Genomic DNA, 19,344 nt, shown 5'->3' on the forward strand with positions numbered 1-19,344 from the left:
TTTGTGTGTCTGAATGTGTTAGCCTTTATTCTGATCTTTTTGCATTCCAATATTAGCCTTTATTTTTTCCAGGAATCCCACATGATTATATGTGACAACCAGCATAAACTTTGTCATGTAGATCCGACCATCTCCGTCTACACAGAGATGTTTCTCACTAAAGACAGCTAGCTTGGTGTTCTGATTCGCTTAGGGACATCCTTGGTAATTTAGGACTGTTATGAGCTATGTTGACCGCCCTCAAATTTAACTCCCTCTTCTGTTCATTGTGTACCACAAAGAATTAAATGAGTTAATACATGAAACAATTGGATTATAAAGGATTAATGAAGATAATTATTGAAAAACCCTTAGAATAGTCTGAGTCATTCGGCATACTCAGTAAATGAGAGGCATCATTATTTCTATTCTATTAGGTACTTTCAGTCACATCCACTGTTTTAACAACTATGTCTATACTGACGTAATTCATAAAAGGCCCAGCCAAAATTATCCAAGTTCACGCTCTATATACCAGATGGATAATTCTTAGATGTCCTGTGGGAATCTCAAACTTAACTTGTCTAGAGCAGAACACATTTTTCCCTGGAACATGGTCTTCCTACTGTGCTCATAGAGGTGTATTGAAGAATAAATGCAATCATATACATAAAAACATAACTTTCACTTCCAGCTTTACCCAGTAGATGCCCAGTTAGAAAAATCTTATTTTCATTGCTATTTCAAAGACTATGCAAGGTTTGTGTGTCAGTCTGATCCAGAAATGAATTATGATTTATGTTGACCCTCTTGTGGAAACCCCAGATAAAGTTGTAGTGATTCGGGATAAAACTAAAAGCGTCTTTTTTTCCCATATAGTAATTCTGAGCCAGTAATATCTCCATTTGTTTTCCCAACCATTTTGGGTTCTTTGATTTAGGAGACTCATGACAAAAGATGAAAAATAAGAATGGTCTGCTTTTGACTTTAAATCCAAAAGCATAGAAAAGTTTATACAAATGAATCATTAATACTTAATTAATAATGCAAACAATCACTTTGGGGTGACTTATGATATATAAAAGCAAGGACTTCTTTCAGAACTAGTGAAACACAGAGGAAGTAATCAGATGTATTTTCCAGGCCTCCTGTGGAAGTGCTAGATATCAAAGAAGAAATGGCTAGATGGGTGGTTAGGTGTAGGAAACATAGGGCCCTAGCTGGGATTCCTGGGCTAAGAGAAGTTTAGATGCAGTCAAACAAATCTAATGGCTACAGAAACAGACCATAATGCATATTTAAAATGGTAGAATGTAGGCAAACTTTGCATAGTCCCTTCAAAGTCAAAATGTTGGAGAAATAAGTTCTTTTCCAGAATGTTGTCCTGGGATGTCCAATTATGTCTATGAAGTAACAGAAAAGTGGGTCTGAGCTGGTAAGGACTACATATAAGTTCCATCCATGGTCACCTAAGCCAAGATGGCTAAAGAGGACATGCTAGCTTTGACTCTCAAATAAATTATGTATAATTTATTGAGGAAAATATGATTCTTGGGCTTATCAAAAACAACAAAAACATAAACAAACAAAAAACTACCACAAATTGAGAACCCCTGTATATAGGTTATCTGTCTTCAACTAGTCTGTGTGGTGACATGTCTTCAACTAAAAGAGTGGTGATGTGATTCTCCTCTTGCCTTTCTCTTTCATCACCTTCCTTCTCACTGTAGATCACAGTCTTCCGTTCCCTAGGTGGAGGTGACTCCACTGGTCCTATCATGGCCAAAAGCAGGCTGGGATTTCACTGGAACACTTAGATATAAATTCATTAGTTCACCTTTGTCTGATGTTCTCCTGGACAAGAAATCTACAAGCTGTACTTATTATCAAGTATGGTTGAAGAACACTCTATTATTAGAATTTTAATAAATGTTCTAAATAAAATAACTATTCAGGACACTTTGGCATGATGTGTTCTATGGCAGGAGGAAGGTATCAGTGCAGTGTTTTTCTGAGGAAGGGGGATTTTGGTTGGCCCAGAAATATATTGGAGCAAATGAAGAGATGAGAGTAAGGGATTCTAAACAAAGGAAGCAGCGTATGTCAAGACACTAGCTATGTAAAGAAATAGGGATTTTGAATATCAATCCTAAGTTATGGTCATTAGTCATAGTGGAAAATTGTGAAAGGAAACTGGAATGGAAGGTACGAACATACTGTTGTATTCATTTCTCCTTGTCTGGATACCTCCCCACATACACTATATTTGCACCAATGAAAAACAGTAATCTTCTTGAAGACAGAATTGATTTCATGAATGCATGTTTTGTGAGTATTGAAAGACTTAGAATCCAGTGGCATGTCCAATTATATACTGATAAATGAATGAGAAATGTAGTAAAATAATGAAATAATATATAGTCAGAGTTTAAATGAGAATCCCTCTGAAGACTGAGATTACCCCTACAATTATATTTTAGAGGTACAGGAATGGAAATAGAAAGGTGGTACCTTATTTAAGGAACTGCTGGATGGCGGTTGGTGAAAGTATCAGAAGAAACAGGAGGGGCCGCAGTTGGTGAGATGATTCTAAAGTTTGCAGGCGGTGACTGTGCTCCTGGGCGAGCTTCATCCTTCTGGAGTCATAAATTTGGGTACTTTAGTCTTTCACTTTATGACAGAAAGAACTGTTTTTTCTGCTTAATAGTTTTCTATATAAGTTGGATGTCATACGTGTGTGTGTGTGTGTGTGTGTGTGTGTGTGCCTGTCAAAATCCCTTTTTATAGAATCTTCTCTCTGCTAATCTCTCTGGATGCTGGCATACATTTAGTTTTCTTAACCCACATTTCAGCATACACAGAAACTAGCATTATAGTATAAGAGAAAATGGATCTGAGCTGGCAATGATTAGGCATGGGGTCTATTTGAGGCCACTTCTGCCAAGATGACAAAAACACACTGCCTGCTTACTGATCCACCAGATAAAATCTGTAGACACTCTTCAGAAAAATATGAACTTTGGGTAACGATAACAAAATAATAAAGAAAAATCCAATCACATATAGCAAACTCCTGTAAAGTATAAGCCTGTCTTCAACTCATAGGTGTGGGGGAGTCATTGAGGCTGTAGGCTGCGTCAGTGTGGATCTTGGGGCCTGGGCGAAAAACTAAATGAGAGAATAATGACTTAATACTCCCCTTTTCTTTCTGTAAGTTGACTTCTTGTTCACTGCTGATAGAGGGTGCTGTGGCACAGAGGCAGGTGATTACACAGTCCTACTTACTGGTAAGTAAAATGTAGCGTGGAATAGGATTTGATACACAGATATAAACTCATTCATGGACCCTTGTTTTTACTTACCTGAGCAGGTAGTATATGTAATCTCAATTACTTACAGGGTTGAAAATATACTATAATTACTGTGGTGACAAGTATTATAAAGGAAATAAATGGACACGTGAAGGACACAAAGAGATGATCTGTCTTATTTTTGGATGGGGTTATCAGGAGGTCTTGCTTGAGGACAGTTTTAGGCTGGCCCAGAAATATATAAGGGCCAGGGAAGGAATAAGAGAAAAAGATTCCAGACAAAGGGAGTACCATATATGAAACAACGCATATAGGAAAGAGTAAGAATGTTGAAAATAAACTGAGTTTTGGTTCTGAAGCAAAGGGGAAAGCTGTGAATGAACACTACAATGTAAGAGAGGAACACATTCTTGTATTTCTTCATCTTTGTATACTCTCCTCCACTCTTTCTCTGTATCTGGACCATAAATCACAATAATGTCTTCAGGTCAGGAATGATTTTATTAATGTATCCCTTGTAAATCATAAAAATCTGAGAATATAGTAGCATCTCTGATTACATACTTAATAGATGAATGAGAAATACAGTAAAATAAAAAACTGTATTTAGTCAGATATTGATTGAAAAGCTCTGTCAAGATACTGATTATCCCTTTAATTATAATAAAGGGAGGCACAAAGAATGGCAACAAGAACCTGGTCCTTTGGTTAAAGAACTACCAGGTGGGGTTTGTGACATTTTCTGTGACATCTGAGGATGGTTCAGAGTTGGAGGTTCTCTGACGCCTGAAGCTTACCTATGCGGACTATCCACTTTTGAGAGGATACTAACTTATTGGAGTCATATGTTCGGGTGATTCTGGCATCTGTGTTCTGAGGAAAAGATTGACTTTTCTGATTAATGGTTTCACTATGAGATAAAGCCTGATTATGTATCTGCCTCTATATCTATATCTATCTATATCATCTATATCTATATCATCATCTATCTGTTTTGCTTTTTTAAATTTATTTTTTCTTTTCTTCTTTTTACATTGTCATCCCTCTTGCATTTTCTCTGGAAAACAGCAAAGCTTTAGATATCCTAACCTCTTCACCTGCACATTCACAAATGGCATTCATCCTTCATTTTATTGACTGAAATTCTATAGGTGTGTGATTGGGCCTTGGCTCTGTTTCTGGTGAAAACTCGTCTAGGCTAACTTGGTCAAGCACCTCTGCTGGAGTTATTTTTGTTAAACAATCTTCTAGGTTATAAGGGTAGAAGTTTCAGAACAGTGTTAGCCAAATGGATGGAAGCCATTTTCATCAAGCAAATACGCAAAGGATTCCTGTAATTTGCACTTCAGGACCCAGAAAACTCAGCTGTCGGTTGTTTGGGCATACTGATCTTCATTTTGCTATCAGCACTCTCTGAAAGCACAGTTCCAGTCAGGGTTCTGGTTATCCAGTGATGTGCATCAGGTATCCAAAATCCTTCAGGATTCCCAACAGTAATCAGAACCATTCCAGATTTCACCAGGGCATTCCCAGTACCTGTCTTTTTTTATACCTTGTTAATGTAAGGATAGTGGGTGTCCAGAAAATCATATGTGACTCTCTCTAATGTTACTAAGGGAAGCACTTAAGGACATTCTACTTCCAATATCAAATCGCTCTCATTTATTTCTACTTGTAGATTTCCATAGCATTTTTTCTTTGGTCCTTAAGGAGATGGAAGAAAAGTGCTGAAAGATCTGTTTGCTTATGGTGGTTTCCTAGTGAGGACAAGAAACCCTAGTCATCTTGTGTACCTCGTCCTGTTTTAGAAGCTTCAAGAGTCTGTATTATAAAACCAAATGTAAAATTCAACACTATTTGAAATGCTTACTGATACATTACAGATATTTTAATATTTACTCTCACACTGGAAGAAACATACTCCCTAAACTACAAAAACTTTTTAATTAACTAAGTTGAATATGAATCTTGCATCTAACACTAATTATCTTTATTAACTTCAGAGAGATTTCTAACTGCTTTGAACCTCATGATTCTCACATGTGAAATGGGATATATGTTGCATCTTCATGGATATACAATAAAGAATATATGCTATAAATTTTGTAATAAACATAGCTTTACTTTAGAATCCAGTAAATGCTCAATAAGAAGAAATATCATTAATTATTTTCATTGTTATAGTATATGCAGGGTTTGTGTGTTTGCTCTATTCACAGATATTTTATGCTTTATGTTGACCCAGTTGTAGAAAATCTCACTGAGGAGGTATGGGAAGAATATTAAATAAGCTAGTCTCTATTCCCTTCTACCAAAGTTAGTAGTCTAATCTCATTGATAAAAGTGGATTGAACAAGTATCTCTTCAAAATAAGTCAAAACTGATAAGATCAGACATTGCAGTTATCTTAGTGGAAAGGCCAAGAAGTGATATTGGACATAGAGGCGGTGTGATAATAGACATTGGAGACTCAGAAAGATGGAAGTGTGGGAGTAGGGTGAGGGATAAGAGATTATCTAATGGGTATAACATACACTATCCAGGTGATGGATACACTAAAAGTCCCAACTTCATCACTGTGCTATTTAACCATATAACACAGCTGCACTTGTACCCCCTAAATCATTAAAAATTGAATATACATAATAAAATATAAATAAAAACATTTTCATTACAGTAGCAGAATTTGGATGCCTAAGATCTTAGCTTTGGTTGGATATTAATTTAAATAGTTGTTGATTATTTTCCTCATAGTAATTTCTCCCTACTACCATCCCTGATCATGACTCATACCATTCCGCGATCTACGCTTTAGATGAGTCATGACAGATGGTCATGCTTCTGTCTTCTTCGGAGTTTAGATCCCAAAGCATAATGAACCTATTTCATACACAAAACGAGTAAAAGGGCAAGTCTTTCCTGCTCAGCTGGTGAATCATAGATTGAGCGGTGAGACAACCTTTGAGTGGGTCACCAAAGCAGAAAAGGTCCATGGCGCATTTAGGTGTAGGGGGCCATGGAGATACGTGCCTCTTTCTAAAATTATTGTATCTAAGGGATTTTATGTATAGCAGAATAATTCCTATGAATGTAGAAATGGCTGTATTATGTGTTTAGACAAGATAACTTAGAAACTGTCGCTCCATTATGTCTAAGCCATCATGCGTCAGAAAACGGATTGTCTTTAAATGTTGTAGCAGAGAACAAATGGATCAGAGCTGATAATGACTAGGAATGGGATTCATCTAACCACCTGAAGTAAGATGGCAAAGAGGCTAGATTGATGTCACCATCCACAAATAGCAATTTTAGAAAGTGTACAGAGAAATATGAATTATTGGAATGGACCAGTCAATAAGAACAAAAGCAGTAACAAAACAAAATGAAAAAATGAGAACTCCTTACATAGGAGTCCTGTCTTCAACTGGTACGCATGTATTAGGGATGCAGAAAGAAGGTTGGTCTGAGTGCCGTTTGGGTAATATACTAGATTGGAGGATAGTGACTCAGTTTTCCTTTTACCTTAGCTTCAAGTTGCCTGTGCATTCACTGAAGATATAGGCATCTGATCCATAGGCCTTAACATGGCAGTTAAAGACAAAGAATGAGATAGTGAGTCACAGTTACCTAATTTCTCAAGAGAAGCCTTGCAGAACCTGAATTATGGAAACAAACTCAAGCCATAACAATGTCTAATTTTAAATATATAGAAAAATATTTCAGAAATTTTGACATCTACATTCTGACTCTGGAAGCAATATATGACGATGAAATACTTAAGTTTTAGAGTTCATTAAGCCTGGATTTGAATATTGACTGTAAGGTTCAGAGGTACATGTGCAGGTTTGTTATATAGGTGAACTGCATGTCACAGGGGTTTGGTGGACAGATTATTTCGTCACCCAGGTATTAAGCCTGATACCCACTAAGACTTGTTTTTTAATCCTCTCCCTCTTCCCATCGTCTTTCTTCAAGTAGGCCCCAGTGTCTGTTGTTCTCCTCTTTGGGTCCATGTGTTCTCATTGTTTAGCTCCATTTATAAGTAACGACATGTGGCATTGGGTTTTCTATTCTTGAATTAAGTTGCTTAGGATAATGGCATCCAGCTCCATTCATGTTGGTGCAAAGGACATGATCTGTTTGTTTTTTGTGGCTGTGTAGTATTCCATTGTGTACGTGTGCCACACTTTCTTTATCCAGTCTAACGTCGGTGGACATTTAGGGTGATTCCATGTCTTTGCTATTGTGACTAGTGGTGCAACGAACGTATGCATGCATGTGTCTTTGTGGTAGAATAATTTATATTCCTTTGGGTATATGCCCAGTACTAGAATTGCTGGGTCAAATGGGAGTTCTGTTTTAAGTTCTTTGAGGAAATGTCACACTGCTTTCCACAATGGCTGAACTAATTAACACTCCTACTGGCAGTATATAAGTGTTCCCTTTTCTGTGCAAGCTCACCAGCATCTGTTATTTTTTGACTTTTCAATAACAGTCACTCTGATTGGTGTGAGATGTTATCTCATTGTGGTTTTGATTTGCATTTCTCTAATAATTAGTGATGTTGAACATTTTTTCATATGTTTGTTGGCCATGTGTATGTTTTCTATTGAGAAATGTTTGTTCATGTCCTTTACCCACTTTTGAATGGGGTGGCTCATTTTTTCTTGTAAATTTGTTTACATTCCTTATAGATTCTGGATAACAGATCTTTGTTGGGTGCAGAGTTTGCAATTTTTTTTTTCTCATTCTGTAGATTGTTTGATTACTTTGTTGGTAGTTTCTTTTGCTGTGCAGAAGCTCATTAGTTTAATGAAGTCCTATTTGTCATTTTTTCCTCTATGTTTTAATTGTTTATGGCATCTTCAAAATGAAGTCTTTGCCAGGTCCTGTATCCAGAATGGTATTTTCTAGGTCATCTTCCAGGGATTTTATAGTTTTAGGTTTTACACTGAAGTCTTCAATTCATCTTGAGTTGACTTTTCTATATGGTGTAAGGAAGGGGTCCAGTTTTAATCTTCTGCATATGGCTAGCCAGTTATCCCAGCACCATTTATTGAAAAAAGTGTCCTTACCCCATTGCTTGTTATTGTCAACTTTGTCAAGGATCCAGTGATTGTAGGTGGGTGGCCTTATTTCTGAGCTCTCTATTCTGTTCCATTGGTCGATGTGTCTGTTTTTGTACCAGTACTATGCTGTTTTGGTTACTGTAACCTTGTAGTATAGTTTGAAGTTGGGCAAAGTGATACCTCCAGCATTGTTCTTTTTGCTTAGGAATGCTTTGACTATTCAAGTTCATTTTTGGTTTTATATAAATTTTAAAATAGTGTTTTCTAATTCTGTGAAGAATGTCATTGGTGGTTTGATAGGAATAGCATTGAATCTGTACATTGCTTTGAGAAATATGGCCATTTTTAATAATATTGATTTTTCCTATTCACGAGCATGGAACTTTTTCTATTTGTTTGTGTTCCCTCATTTCTTTGAGCAGTGTTTCGTAATTCTTATTGTAGATAGGAATTATCTACAATAACTACCTCCTTGGTTAGCCTCTCTGTGATTACCTAACCTCTCCAAGCTTCAGTTTCCTCATCTAAAACATGAAATGATTGCCTCACTATTTTGATTTGAAGATTATGAGAAAAATGGATTCAAAGTGATGTACACAGTGCCTGTCACATAAGAGACAATATACAAAACATACTACATTCTAAGAAAACCCTCTCATCCCACAAATAGTCTGCTCTAGAAAAAAATGTTGTATGGTGATTTCCAACCTTGATGAATACAAGAAATCTTTTTGTCAATTTCTGTGGCAATTGTGAATGGAATTACATTCCTGTTTTGACTCTCAGCTTGGATGTTGTTGGTTTATAGGAATGTGTACTGATTTTTGTATATTGATTTTGTATCCTGAAACTTAGATGAAGCTGTTTATGAGATCAAAGAGCTTTTCTGTAGAGACTATGGGTTTTTCTAAGCATAGGATTTTGTCATCTGCAAAAAGGGATATTTTGACTTTCTCTTTTCCTATTTGGATGCCTTTTATTTCTTTATCTTGCCTGATTCCTCTGGCCAGGATTTCTAGTACTCTGTTGAATAGCAATGGTGAGAGAGGCCATCCTTTCCTTGTCCCAGTTTTCAAGGGGAGTGCTTCTAGCTTTTGTCCATAAGGTATGATATTGGCTGTGGGTTTACTGGAGATGGTTCTTATTATTTTGAAGTGTGTTCATTCAATGTCTAGCGTATTTAGGGTTTTTAACATGAAGGGATGTTGCATTTTATTGGGAACTGTTTCTGCATCGATTGAGATGATTATGTAGCATTTGATTTTAGTTCTGTTTATGTGATGAATCACATTTATTGCTTTGTGTATGTAATCTTGTATTCCAGAGATAAAGCCTACTTGACTGTGTTGAATTAGTTTTTTGATGTACTGCTGGATTTTGTTTACTTGTATTTTATTGAGGATTTTTGCATCTGTGTTCATCAAGAATAACCACCTGAAGTTTTCTTTTTTTGTTGTGTCTCTGCCTTTTGGTATCAAGATGATGCTAGCCTCATAGAAAGAATTGGAGAGGAGTCCCTCCTCCTCAAATTTTGGAACAGTTTCAGTAGGAATGGTACCAACCCTTCTTTATGCATCTGATAGCACTTGGCTGTGAATCCATCTGGTCATGGGCTACTTTTAGTTGGTAGACTTTTCCTTACCGATTCAATTTCAGAACTTATTATTGGTCTATTCAGATACTCAATTTCCTCCTGGGTTACTCTTCAGAGGTTATATGTTTCTAGGAATTTATCCACTTCTTCTAGGTTTTATAGCTTGTGTGCATAGAGTTGATTATAGTAGTCTCTGAAGGATTGTTGTATTTCTGTGGGTCAGTGGTAATTTCCCTTTGTCATTTCTAATTGTGTTTATTTAGATCTTGTCTCTTTTTTTAGTCTATCCAGCAATCTCTCTTATTAATTTTTTCAATAGGTGAACTCTTGGCTTTGTTGATCTTTTGTCTGTTTTTTTTTTTTACATCTCAATTTCTTTTAGTTTAGCTCTGATATTGGTTATTTCTTGTGTCCTGCTAACTTGCGGATTGATTGTTCTTGTTTTTCTAGTTCTAGTTGTGATGTTAGGTTGTTAATGTGAGATCTTTTAAATTTTTTGATGTGAGTGCTTAGTGCTACAAACCTCTCTCTTAAGACTGACTTAGCAATGTCCCAGAGATTCTGATGTATTTTATCTTTGTTCTCATTAGTTTCAAAGAATTTCTTTATTTCTGCCTTCATTATTCACCCAAAAGTCATTCAGGAGAAGGTTGTTTAATTTCCATGTAACTGTATGGTTGGAGCCATTTTCTTACTATAGATTTATACTTTTATTGCACTATGTTCTGAGAAGGTGGCTAGTATGATTCTGTTTTCTTGAATTTGCTGAGGATTGTTTTATATCTTATTGTGTGGTCAATTTTAGAATGTGTGCTATGTGGCAATAAGAAGAATATGTGTTCCGTGGTTTTAGGTGGAGAGTTCTGTAAATGTCCATTAGGTCCATCTGGTCAAGTATTGAGTGCAGGTCCTGAATATCTTTGCTATTTCTTTTGCCTCAATGATCAATCTAATACTGCCAGTGTGGTGTTGAAGTCTCCCACTATTATTGTATGTGAATCTAAGTCTCTTTGTGGGTCTCTGAGAACTTGTTTTATGAGTGTAGGTGCTCCTGTGTTGTGTGTGTATATATTCAAGATATTTAGGTCTTCTTGTTAAATCAAAGCCTTTATCATTATGAAATGCCCTTCTTTGTCTTTTTAACTCTTTGTTGGTTTAAAGTCTGTTTTGTCTGAAATTAGGATGGCACCCTCTGTTTTTCATTTCTGCTTTCTGTTTGTTTGGTAGATTTTTCTTTGTCTCTTTATTTTGAGCTAATGGGTGTCATTGCATGTGAGATAGGTCTCTTGAGGACAGTATACCATTGGGTCTTGCTTCTTTATCCAGCTTGCCACTCTGTGCCTTTTAAGTGGAGTGTGTAGTCTGTTTACATTAAAGGTTAATATTGACATCTGCAGATTTGATACTGTCATTGTGTTGTTAGCTGATTATTATGCAGACTTGTTTGTGTGGTTGCTTTATAGTGTCATTATTCTGTGTACTTAATTGTGTTTTTGTAGTGCCCGGTAATGTTCTTTCCTTTCCATAATCAGTGCTTTTTTCAGTATCTCTTATAAGGCAGGTCTGGTGGTAAAAAAATTCCCTCAGCATTTGTTTGTCTAAAAGGGACCTCATTTCTTTTTTAATTTATGAAGCTTTGTTTGGCTGTGTATGAAATTCTTGATTGAAAATTATTTTTTTTAAAGAATGCTGAATATAGGCCCCAAGCTCTTCTGGCTTGTCAGCCTCCTGTTGAAAGTTCTGCTGTTAGCCCGATACGGTTCCTTTTGTAGATGACCTGCCCTTTCTTTCTAGCTGTCTTTAACATTTTAAAATTCATTTCAACCTTGGAGAAGCTTATGATTATGTGTCTTGGGGATGGTCTTTTTGTGTAGTATCTCATAGGAGTTCTCTATGTACTCTGAATTTGAAAGTTTGCCTCTCTAACAAGGTTGGGGAAGTTTTCATGGATGATATCCTGAAATGTGTTTTAAAGGTGTTTGCTTTCTCGTCGCTTTCAGGGACACCAATGAGTTCTAGACTTTGTCTCTTCACATAATCCCATATTTCTCAGAGGTTTTTTTCATTCTTTTTAGTTCCTTTTTTCTTTATTTTATTTCTGATTGAGTTATTTCAGAAAGCCAGTCTTTGAACTCTGAGGTTTTTTCCTTAGGTTATTTCATTCTAGTGTTAATACATGGAATTGCATTATGAAATTCTTGCATTTTCCAGCTTTATCAGATCAATTTAGTTCTTTTTTATGATGGCCATTTTTTTCTATCAGCTCCTGTATTGTTTTATTGAAACCCTTAGATTTCTTGGGCTGAGTTTTAACTTTCTCTTGAATGTCAATTATCTTAATTCCTACCCATAATCTGAATTCTATTTCTGTCATTTCAGCCATTTTAGCCTGGCTAAGAACCTTTGCTGGGGAACTAGTGCAATCATTTGGAGGAAACAAGACACTCTGGCTTTCTGAATTGCCAGAGTTCTTGCACTGTTTCTTTCTTTTGAGTAGTTAGAAACCTTCTTTCCTGGATGTTTTTAGAGAGCTGAGGCTTTGTGCAGGATTTTAATTTCTAGCTAAATTCTTGTCCATGGTTACACAGGGGTCTATATTAGGAAAATATTTTTGGCGTTGAAGTTTTGGGCTGTGATCCAGTAGGTGGCGTTTAAGTGTACTGGTCAGTAGGTAGACTCTTGCTCTGCCATATACAAGGCATGCTCCCTCTCAGTGCTCTGAAAGTGTGGGCTCCTTTCCCACTTGAGTACTGGCTGCAGATCTTGGTTTGGCACACTGCAGCTCTGGGGTGAGCTCAGACTTTATGTTCCCTCCCCAGCTTGGAGGCTGCAGCAGAAGAAACCTTAGCAGTGGTATGGCAGAGGGCCTTTCACTTGCCTCTTGGTGGTCCACCCCAGGGAAATGAGGAGCTGCTATCAGCCAGTGCAATTGGCCTAAGATGGGGCAGCTGTGCTGGGGGTCCAAGCCAGAGGGTCCTTGTTTGGTGAAGAGCAGGGCTATGGGTGGATCACAAGAGAGATAGACTGAGTTCTTCTCCTAAGGGCAACTGCAGCTCCTCCTCCGTCTGAAAGCAGCAGGGCAGTACCACTGCAGCAGCAGTGGCAGAGGGCCTTTTGGTTGCCTCTGGGAGCTGCACCTCAGAGAAATGCAGAGCCACTGCTACAGGGAATGTTCAGCGAGGAAATGGGCAGTTACATTGCTGGCCACAACTAGGGGCTCAGCTCATTGAAGAGTGGGGCACTGAGGGTTCATAGGGAGAAGAGACTGTGCCTCACTGCCTGTATGGTGACTGTGGTATGCTAGAAGCGCAGGTGAAACTCTCGGGGTCTTTGTTTCTTCCTTGGACTAAGGGGATCGGGGCAGAACCACTGCTTTGGCCATTGCAGTGGGGCAGTCAGTTGCCTCTGGGACCCCCCAGGGAAACACAGAGTCACTAGCAGACATTATGCTTAGCCATGGGTGGGGCAGCTGTTCTGTAGTTCAAAGCCAGGAGCCCTGTCTGGTGAAGAGTGGGGCTGGGAGCTCATAGGGAAGAGAGACTGGACTTCTCTCCAGTGCTCGCTGTTGTGCGCTGGAGGTGCCAGTGTAGTGACCAGATCCTTTGTTTCTTTCATGGCCCAAGCGCAGTTAGGGCAGTGCCACTGCAGCTGCAATGGTGGAGAAGTTGTGGGTCGTCTCTGAGATTTTCTCCTGAGACAAATGCAAAGCTGCTTTTCACTGAAGTGTTCAGGAGGGGGCAGGGTAGTTGTGTTTGAGCCCTAGGCCTGAAGGCACCACCCAGTGAGGAGAAATGTGAACAGGGACCCATGTTTACAACACTCCAGCCACTTCTCCGTGGGGTGGCTCCAGTGTGCTGGGGATCCACCCATCACCAATCACTGCCCTTCCTTCAGAACCTGAAGGCAATTGGTGTGAGGGCTGCAAGACAGGAAAAATGTCAGCCTAACTTTCCCGCTAGGAGTTCCATCCCAGGGAAGTATAGAGATGCTATAGTCACCACAGCCCAGGCAGGGAGTAGCTGGAGTCTGAAGTCAGGAGGTCCTGCCCAGTGAGGAGAACTGGCATCCGGAATCCACATATAAAACAGTCTGGCCACTCTTTCATGGGGCATCTGTGCTGTGCTGGGGATCCGGCCAGTCCCTAATCACCACACACGCTCCAGGGCCTGAAGGCAGCCGTGACAATGGCTGTGAAACAGCCAAAGTGGCGGGCTGCCTCTCCCTCTGGGAGCTCCATGCCAGGGAAGTGCAGATCTGCTACTGGCCCAGGAGCCCAGGCAGAGGGGTGCCTGGAGTACTAGGCTAGTGGACTTTATCCTGTGAGGTGCAGTGGAGGCAAGGCCTGCAGTCCAGTGCTGCTTAGTCCCCTGGATTTAGCTACTTTCCTGAAGGCCTGTGGCGCAGCCTGACCTCCCGTATTGCCAGAGCTGCAGCCGCTAATTCCAGGATACTTGGATCCAAGGCTCCAAGTTTTCCCTGTATGCCTGAGTGGCGGCTCTGCCCAGGCTCCACTTAGCTCCCCCCTCAGTCTGAAGGCTCCAGTGGGGTAGTCTCATGGGAATATCTCTTGAGCCCAGGGTGGCAAAGGTATGGGTCCACAGAGACTCTCACTCACTCACCATCTCCCTGCAGTGGAGAAGCCTCCTCTGGCTTCATGCCATTCCCAGGTGAGCAATTGTCTTGTCTTACTCTTCTCTATTCTCCATGGGTAAAGCCGTTTTCTTGGTGGTTCTCAATGGTCCACCTGGATGTTCCAGTTGAAGATCTAGCATTTACTTGCTACTCTCTTCTCTCTACAAGAGTGGTGCACACTAGCTGTTTCTAGTTAGTTATCTTGTCCCTCAAAAGCAGTATCTTAAATGAAGATTTAACCTCTCATTTCCTCAGTATTTAGAAATATGAAATGTGACGACTAATCATCAAGGCAGTGTAACGCAGAACAAATAAGAAAAGATACATAAAGTACATATAATTTACGTTTAGCACACTCACTATCTTTGTAAACTTGGGGAATATTTTAAAATCCTATGTATTTCAGTTTTCTCTTATGTGTAAGGCTAAGAGTAGCATTCTCATGACTGTGTTATGAAAAAGGGATGTGATAATACACATATACATATAGAATGCAGGTTTTAAAACCAGTACCCTGTAAATACTCAGAAAGTAGAATATCATTTATGTTTGGTATTATACTCATTCTGCAGGGATTTGGATGTCTACTCTGATCACTTGTGTCTTGTACTCCCTGTTTACCTTTCTCATGGAAACCCTAGATCAAACTGGTATAGAAAGTGTTTTATTAAAAACACTTCTTTATTCGTTTCTACCACTTATTGACAAAAACATCTTGAGTTATTATCTTCTCAAAAATAGTTAAATAAAACAGTCCATCACAATGGTGGAATTTGGATGAGAACATACATACTCTGGTTGACTAGTATTTTAAGTTATTAAAAAAATGTTCTCAGAGTAATGCTTTTCTTTACCATTCCTGGTCCTGATTCATGTCAATTTGTGTTTTTGGCTTTAGGTTAACATAACGTAAGAAATTAACGATAAGAATAGGCTGCTTCTTGTTTTAAATCCCAATCCATATACAAACTATATCACACAAAATCTTCTGGCAAACCCACGATGAGTGGAACGAGACTTTCCTGCTCACCTAGTGAGTCATAAGTAAGTAGTTGGATACTCTTTTTTTACGGGTGGTAGTTGGATACCCAAGAATAAATGGCTGCATGATGTGTTTAGGTATTTGAGGCCACAAAGGCATAATATTCTCCTGGAATTCCTGTGCTCTAGAGATGTTCATGTACAGCAGAATAATCTGTACAGTTTTAGCAAGGTTTGTGATTAAGATTTTGGCAGGTAAGATTTAGAAATTCCTACATAATCCCATTCAATCAATGTAAGTGAGAAAGGCATTGTTGTCTGGAGATGTTCATTTAAGTGGACATTGAAGTGGCCAAGAGAATATGGATCTGAGGCTGCAATGATTGAGCAAGGGCTCCATTCATAGCCACTTGTGCCAAGTTGGCAAAAAGACACAGGCTGCTAGCTCAAATAATACTTGAATAAACTACTGAGGCAATATAGTGAGTTAGAACTAAGAACTACAATGATAACAACAAAAACAAAACAGAGAGCTTGTACATAGGAAGCCTGTCTTCCAGAGTGTATACAAGGTGGTGGAGGTGTCTGTTGCTGGGCTTAGGGCTGGGGTGAGAAACGATTGTAAAACTAGTGATTTAATTATTTTGCTACAGGCTTCTGAACCCTGAGTGCAGGTAACTACCCCATCATGTCAGAGGAAAAGGTAATCTGGAATAAGAATTGATGCACATAGCATGAACTGACCTTTTCCCTCTTGTATTTTGTTCCTCTGGGGTAAACTCTACCTACCATCTGAGCTTATGGTATAGAAAGGGGGAAAATCACTCCTTCACTCTAGTTGTTCTAAGGCTATCATGAAAAGTAAAGGGAGCTAGGAAAGCTCATAAATGAAGGACCGGAGAGAACCAACAATGGGAGGACCTCATCTAATCTGAAATGTGGGTATCTGTGGGAGTTCAGTCAGGCTGGTGGGAAAAATTTTAAGATGAAGTTATAGGACATAGACACAAATCTTCTTGGAAGGCTGGAAGGTTTTGTAAAAGTCACAAGATAGGGTTATGGCTGAAAGCAGCCTAATTCTTACCTTGAGTAAATAGCTTAAAGTGGGTACAAAGGAAGGTAGAGTAGTTTATCTAAATAGCTTGTTTACTCATGTGGTCTTAAGGCCAACTTCTGATCAACTGCGGGTGCATAATCACTCTCTACTGGGGCGGGTTTGGCAACCAAATTACGCACAGGTTTGTTGACTCAAAAGCCTTTGTCAATTAAATCTGTGCTAAATAAATGCCCACAGGGCCAGCTAGTCGAGGCTGCAGCTGCTACTCTTTACAGCGCCTTCCTTGGTGTCTGTGAGGGGCCTGGACCCTTAGCTGAGGTGACAGGCAGAATATCTGTCTCAGTGTACATTATTCATCTGTCGTTGGGTCAGGGTCTGCAGGATGGACCCCTGCAGCTGGTACCCCGTGTGAGGAACACTGCAAAGGCAGTGCAACGGACCTCCCAAAAACGAAGGTGAAAAAGAACTGCGCGGTCAGTGAGTCAGTAAGTCGTTAGCGGCCACTTGGGATTTCCAAGTTCAGCGCCGGTGGGCCTTGTTCAGGCTAGGTTTCATCATGGGACAACAGTTATCAGCTCAACAGAAACAGTATATAAAAGTATTGAAACAGCTGCTTAAGGCTAGCGGAGCCTCAGTTTCACAGGCTCAATTAAGGGACCTAATGCAAATGGTTGTAACCCATAATCAATGGTTCTTAAAAGAAGGCATGCTAGATGTAGAGCTCTGGGAGTAAGTAGGGAGAAATCCTAAACAACATTATGCACAAGGGCAAGGGGTCCCAGTAACAGCCCTAACGCTATGGGCTTTAGTTAGAGGGGCTCTGGTTAGTTACAACCAGAAGAGCCTAAAAAGGGGAAGGAGGAGGAACCATCACCTGCCTTACCACTTCCTCTTCCCTCAGCCCCAGTATCATCAGGCCAAAATAACAAACGGGAACGGAGGTTTTGCCTGAGCTCCCTTCCTCCAATAGATGGGAAAAAAGGCAGGATATGCTCCAGGTATGGAACCCTGTCTTAAGCAAGTGGCATTAGAAGGGAGCCCTTCGCCTGCAGAGTAATGCAAGATCAACAAGGCAATCATAAACCCATTTCTTTTAACGCTTATAAAAAGATTTAAAAAAGCATTAGAGGCCAAAGTTGTGCCACCAAGCAAGCAGTAGGTAGAAAGAAAGGCTCGGCAGTGGGGAAGCTCACAAACCCGGAGCCAGCCAATGCTCCCAGGAACTCAGCCTGGGCAGCTGCCGCTACAGGAAGCCAGGCCTAGCTGCAGGAGGTAGCCGGCTGGGGAGGGGCAGGTGGCACATGTGGGAAGGTCCACCCAGCAGGCAGCAGCCGCCTTGCAGCAGCGGGAGGGAGCGGCACAGAAAACAGAAAAGAAAAGCCACACAGGCAACAGTGGCGCCTAGGCAAGCGCAAGGCCGCCACCACCCTGGGGCCCGCATGCTTAGCTCTCCAGCTCTGCAGGCGGACCACGGCAAAATTTCATGTGCTCCTTGTATACAAGCGACACCCCAGATTATAATTCTATGCTAAGATTTAAGTAAAATTTAGAAATTTAAAAAACCTCTTTCTAATAATGGCCACTGTTATCTCTCTCTTACCCCTAACGTGACTTTCTCCAAATCCAATTTAAGTAAAACAGTAACCTCTAAAGGGAGAGAAATTACAAGAGGCCCATGAGTTAATTAAGGAGCAATTAAAAGCAAACTGCTCCCCAGTAGAAAGAAAAATTTCCTGATTGCAAGGTTATTCATTTTATGGATGATATTCTACTAACAGCCCTTGGGATGCACCCATTTTTCGTCATTCCCAAAAAGTCTAGTAAATGTTTTACCTACAAAAGTAGTTCACTCCCCCATACCTAGTGCTTCAATACTGTTTACTGATGGTTTGCGTAAACATGGAAAAGCGCCAGTCTGGTGGAGACCACATAATTTAATCACTCAAACTCGGTTTACCAGCACTCAGAGAGCTGAGATTGGGGCTCTGATGTTGGCCTTGGAAACTTTTTCCACTCAGCCCGTCAATATCATTAGCAATTCTGCTTACTCTATTTATTGCAGAACGTTCAGACAGCCCTAATTAAGTCCACTCTGGAGCCTGCCCTATGTGCTTTTTTTCTCTGACTTCAGCAATTGCAGATCAACGTACACATCTTATTTTTATTACGTACATTCGAGCCCACAACTCACTGCCTAGCCCATTGGCTTATGGCCATGATCAAGCAGACCTTCAGGTTATGACATCACTGCTTGACCAAGCCACCTAACCGCATCAGTTTTTCCACCAAAATTGGAGAAACTTATCTAAGCAATTTCAATTTACCCAGAGACTGGCTAAACAAATTATCCTACAATTCCCAGATTGCCAGCTCACAGGCACATCCCCTCCTTCAACAGGTGTTAACCCTAGAGGACTAGAACCTAATCAGTTATGGCAAACAGACATTGCACATATCCCTGAATTTGGAAAACTAAAATATGTACATGTATCTGTTGATACTAACACTCATCTAATTAGTGCACATGTTCTTCCTGGAAAATCCACTGGATATGTCATTAACTTTTGCATTTATGGGACGGCCCACAAAAATTAAAACTGATAATGGTCCAGCTGATGCCAGCTCACAATGTCAACAATTTTGTCACACGTAGAATATCTAACATTCCACAGGTATCCCATATAACCCCCAAGGACAAACCATAGTAGAACATGCCGACTC

General features: G+C 39.7%; 1 protein-coding gene across 5 annotated transcripts in view; it reads right to left on the bottom strand.

The window, feature by feature from the left end:
- The window catches only part of PYHIN1 (pyrin and HIN domain family member 1), a 48,328-nt gene that overhangs the window by 10,190 nt on the left and 18,794 nt on the right, over positions 1–19,344 (bottom strand). For 4 of the 5 annotated variants that reach the window (XM_007976591.3, XM_007976592.3, XM_073008237.1 and 1 more), the window contains one exon: positions 2,491–2,615. The exons of the other annotated variant lie outside the window; for it this stretch is intronic. In XM_007976591.3, coding sequence (XP_007974782.2) covers positions 2,496–2,615 — 120 coding nt within the window. In that variant the 3' untranslated portion in view covers positions 2,491–2,495. The remainder of the gene's footprint in view (positions 1–2,490; positions 2,616–19,344) is intronic. 5 annotated transcript variants of the gene reach the window in all.

This window comes from Chlorocebus sabaeus, chromosome 20, assembly GCF_047675955.1.
Source record: "Chlorocebus sabaeus isolate Y175 chromosome 20, mChlSab1.0.hap1, whole genome shotgun sequence".
NCBI lineage: Eukaryota > Metazoa > Chordata > Mammalia > Primates > Cercopithecidae > Chlorocebus > Chlorocebus sabaeus.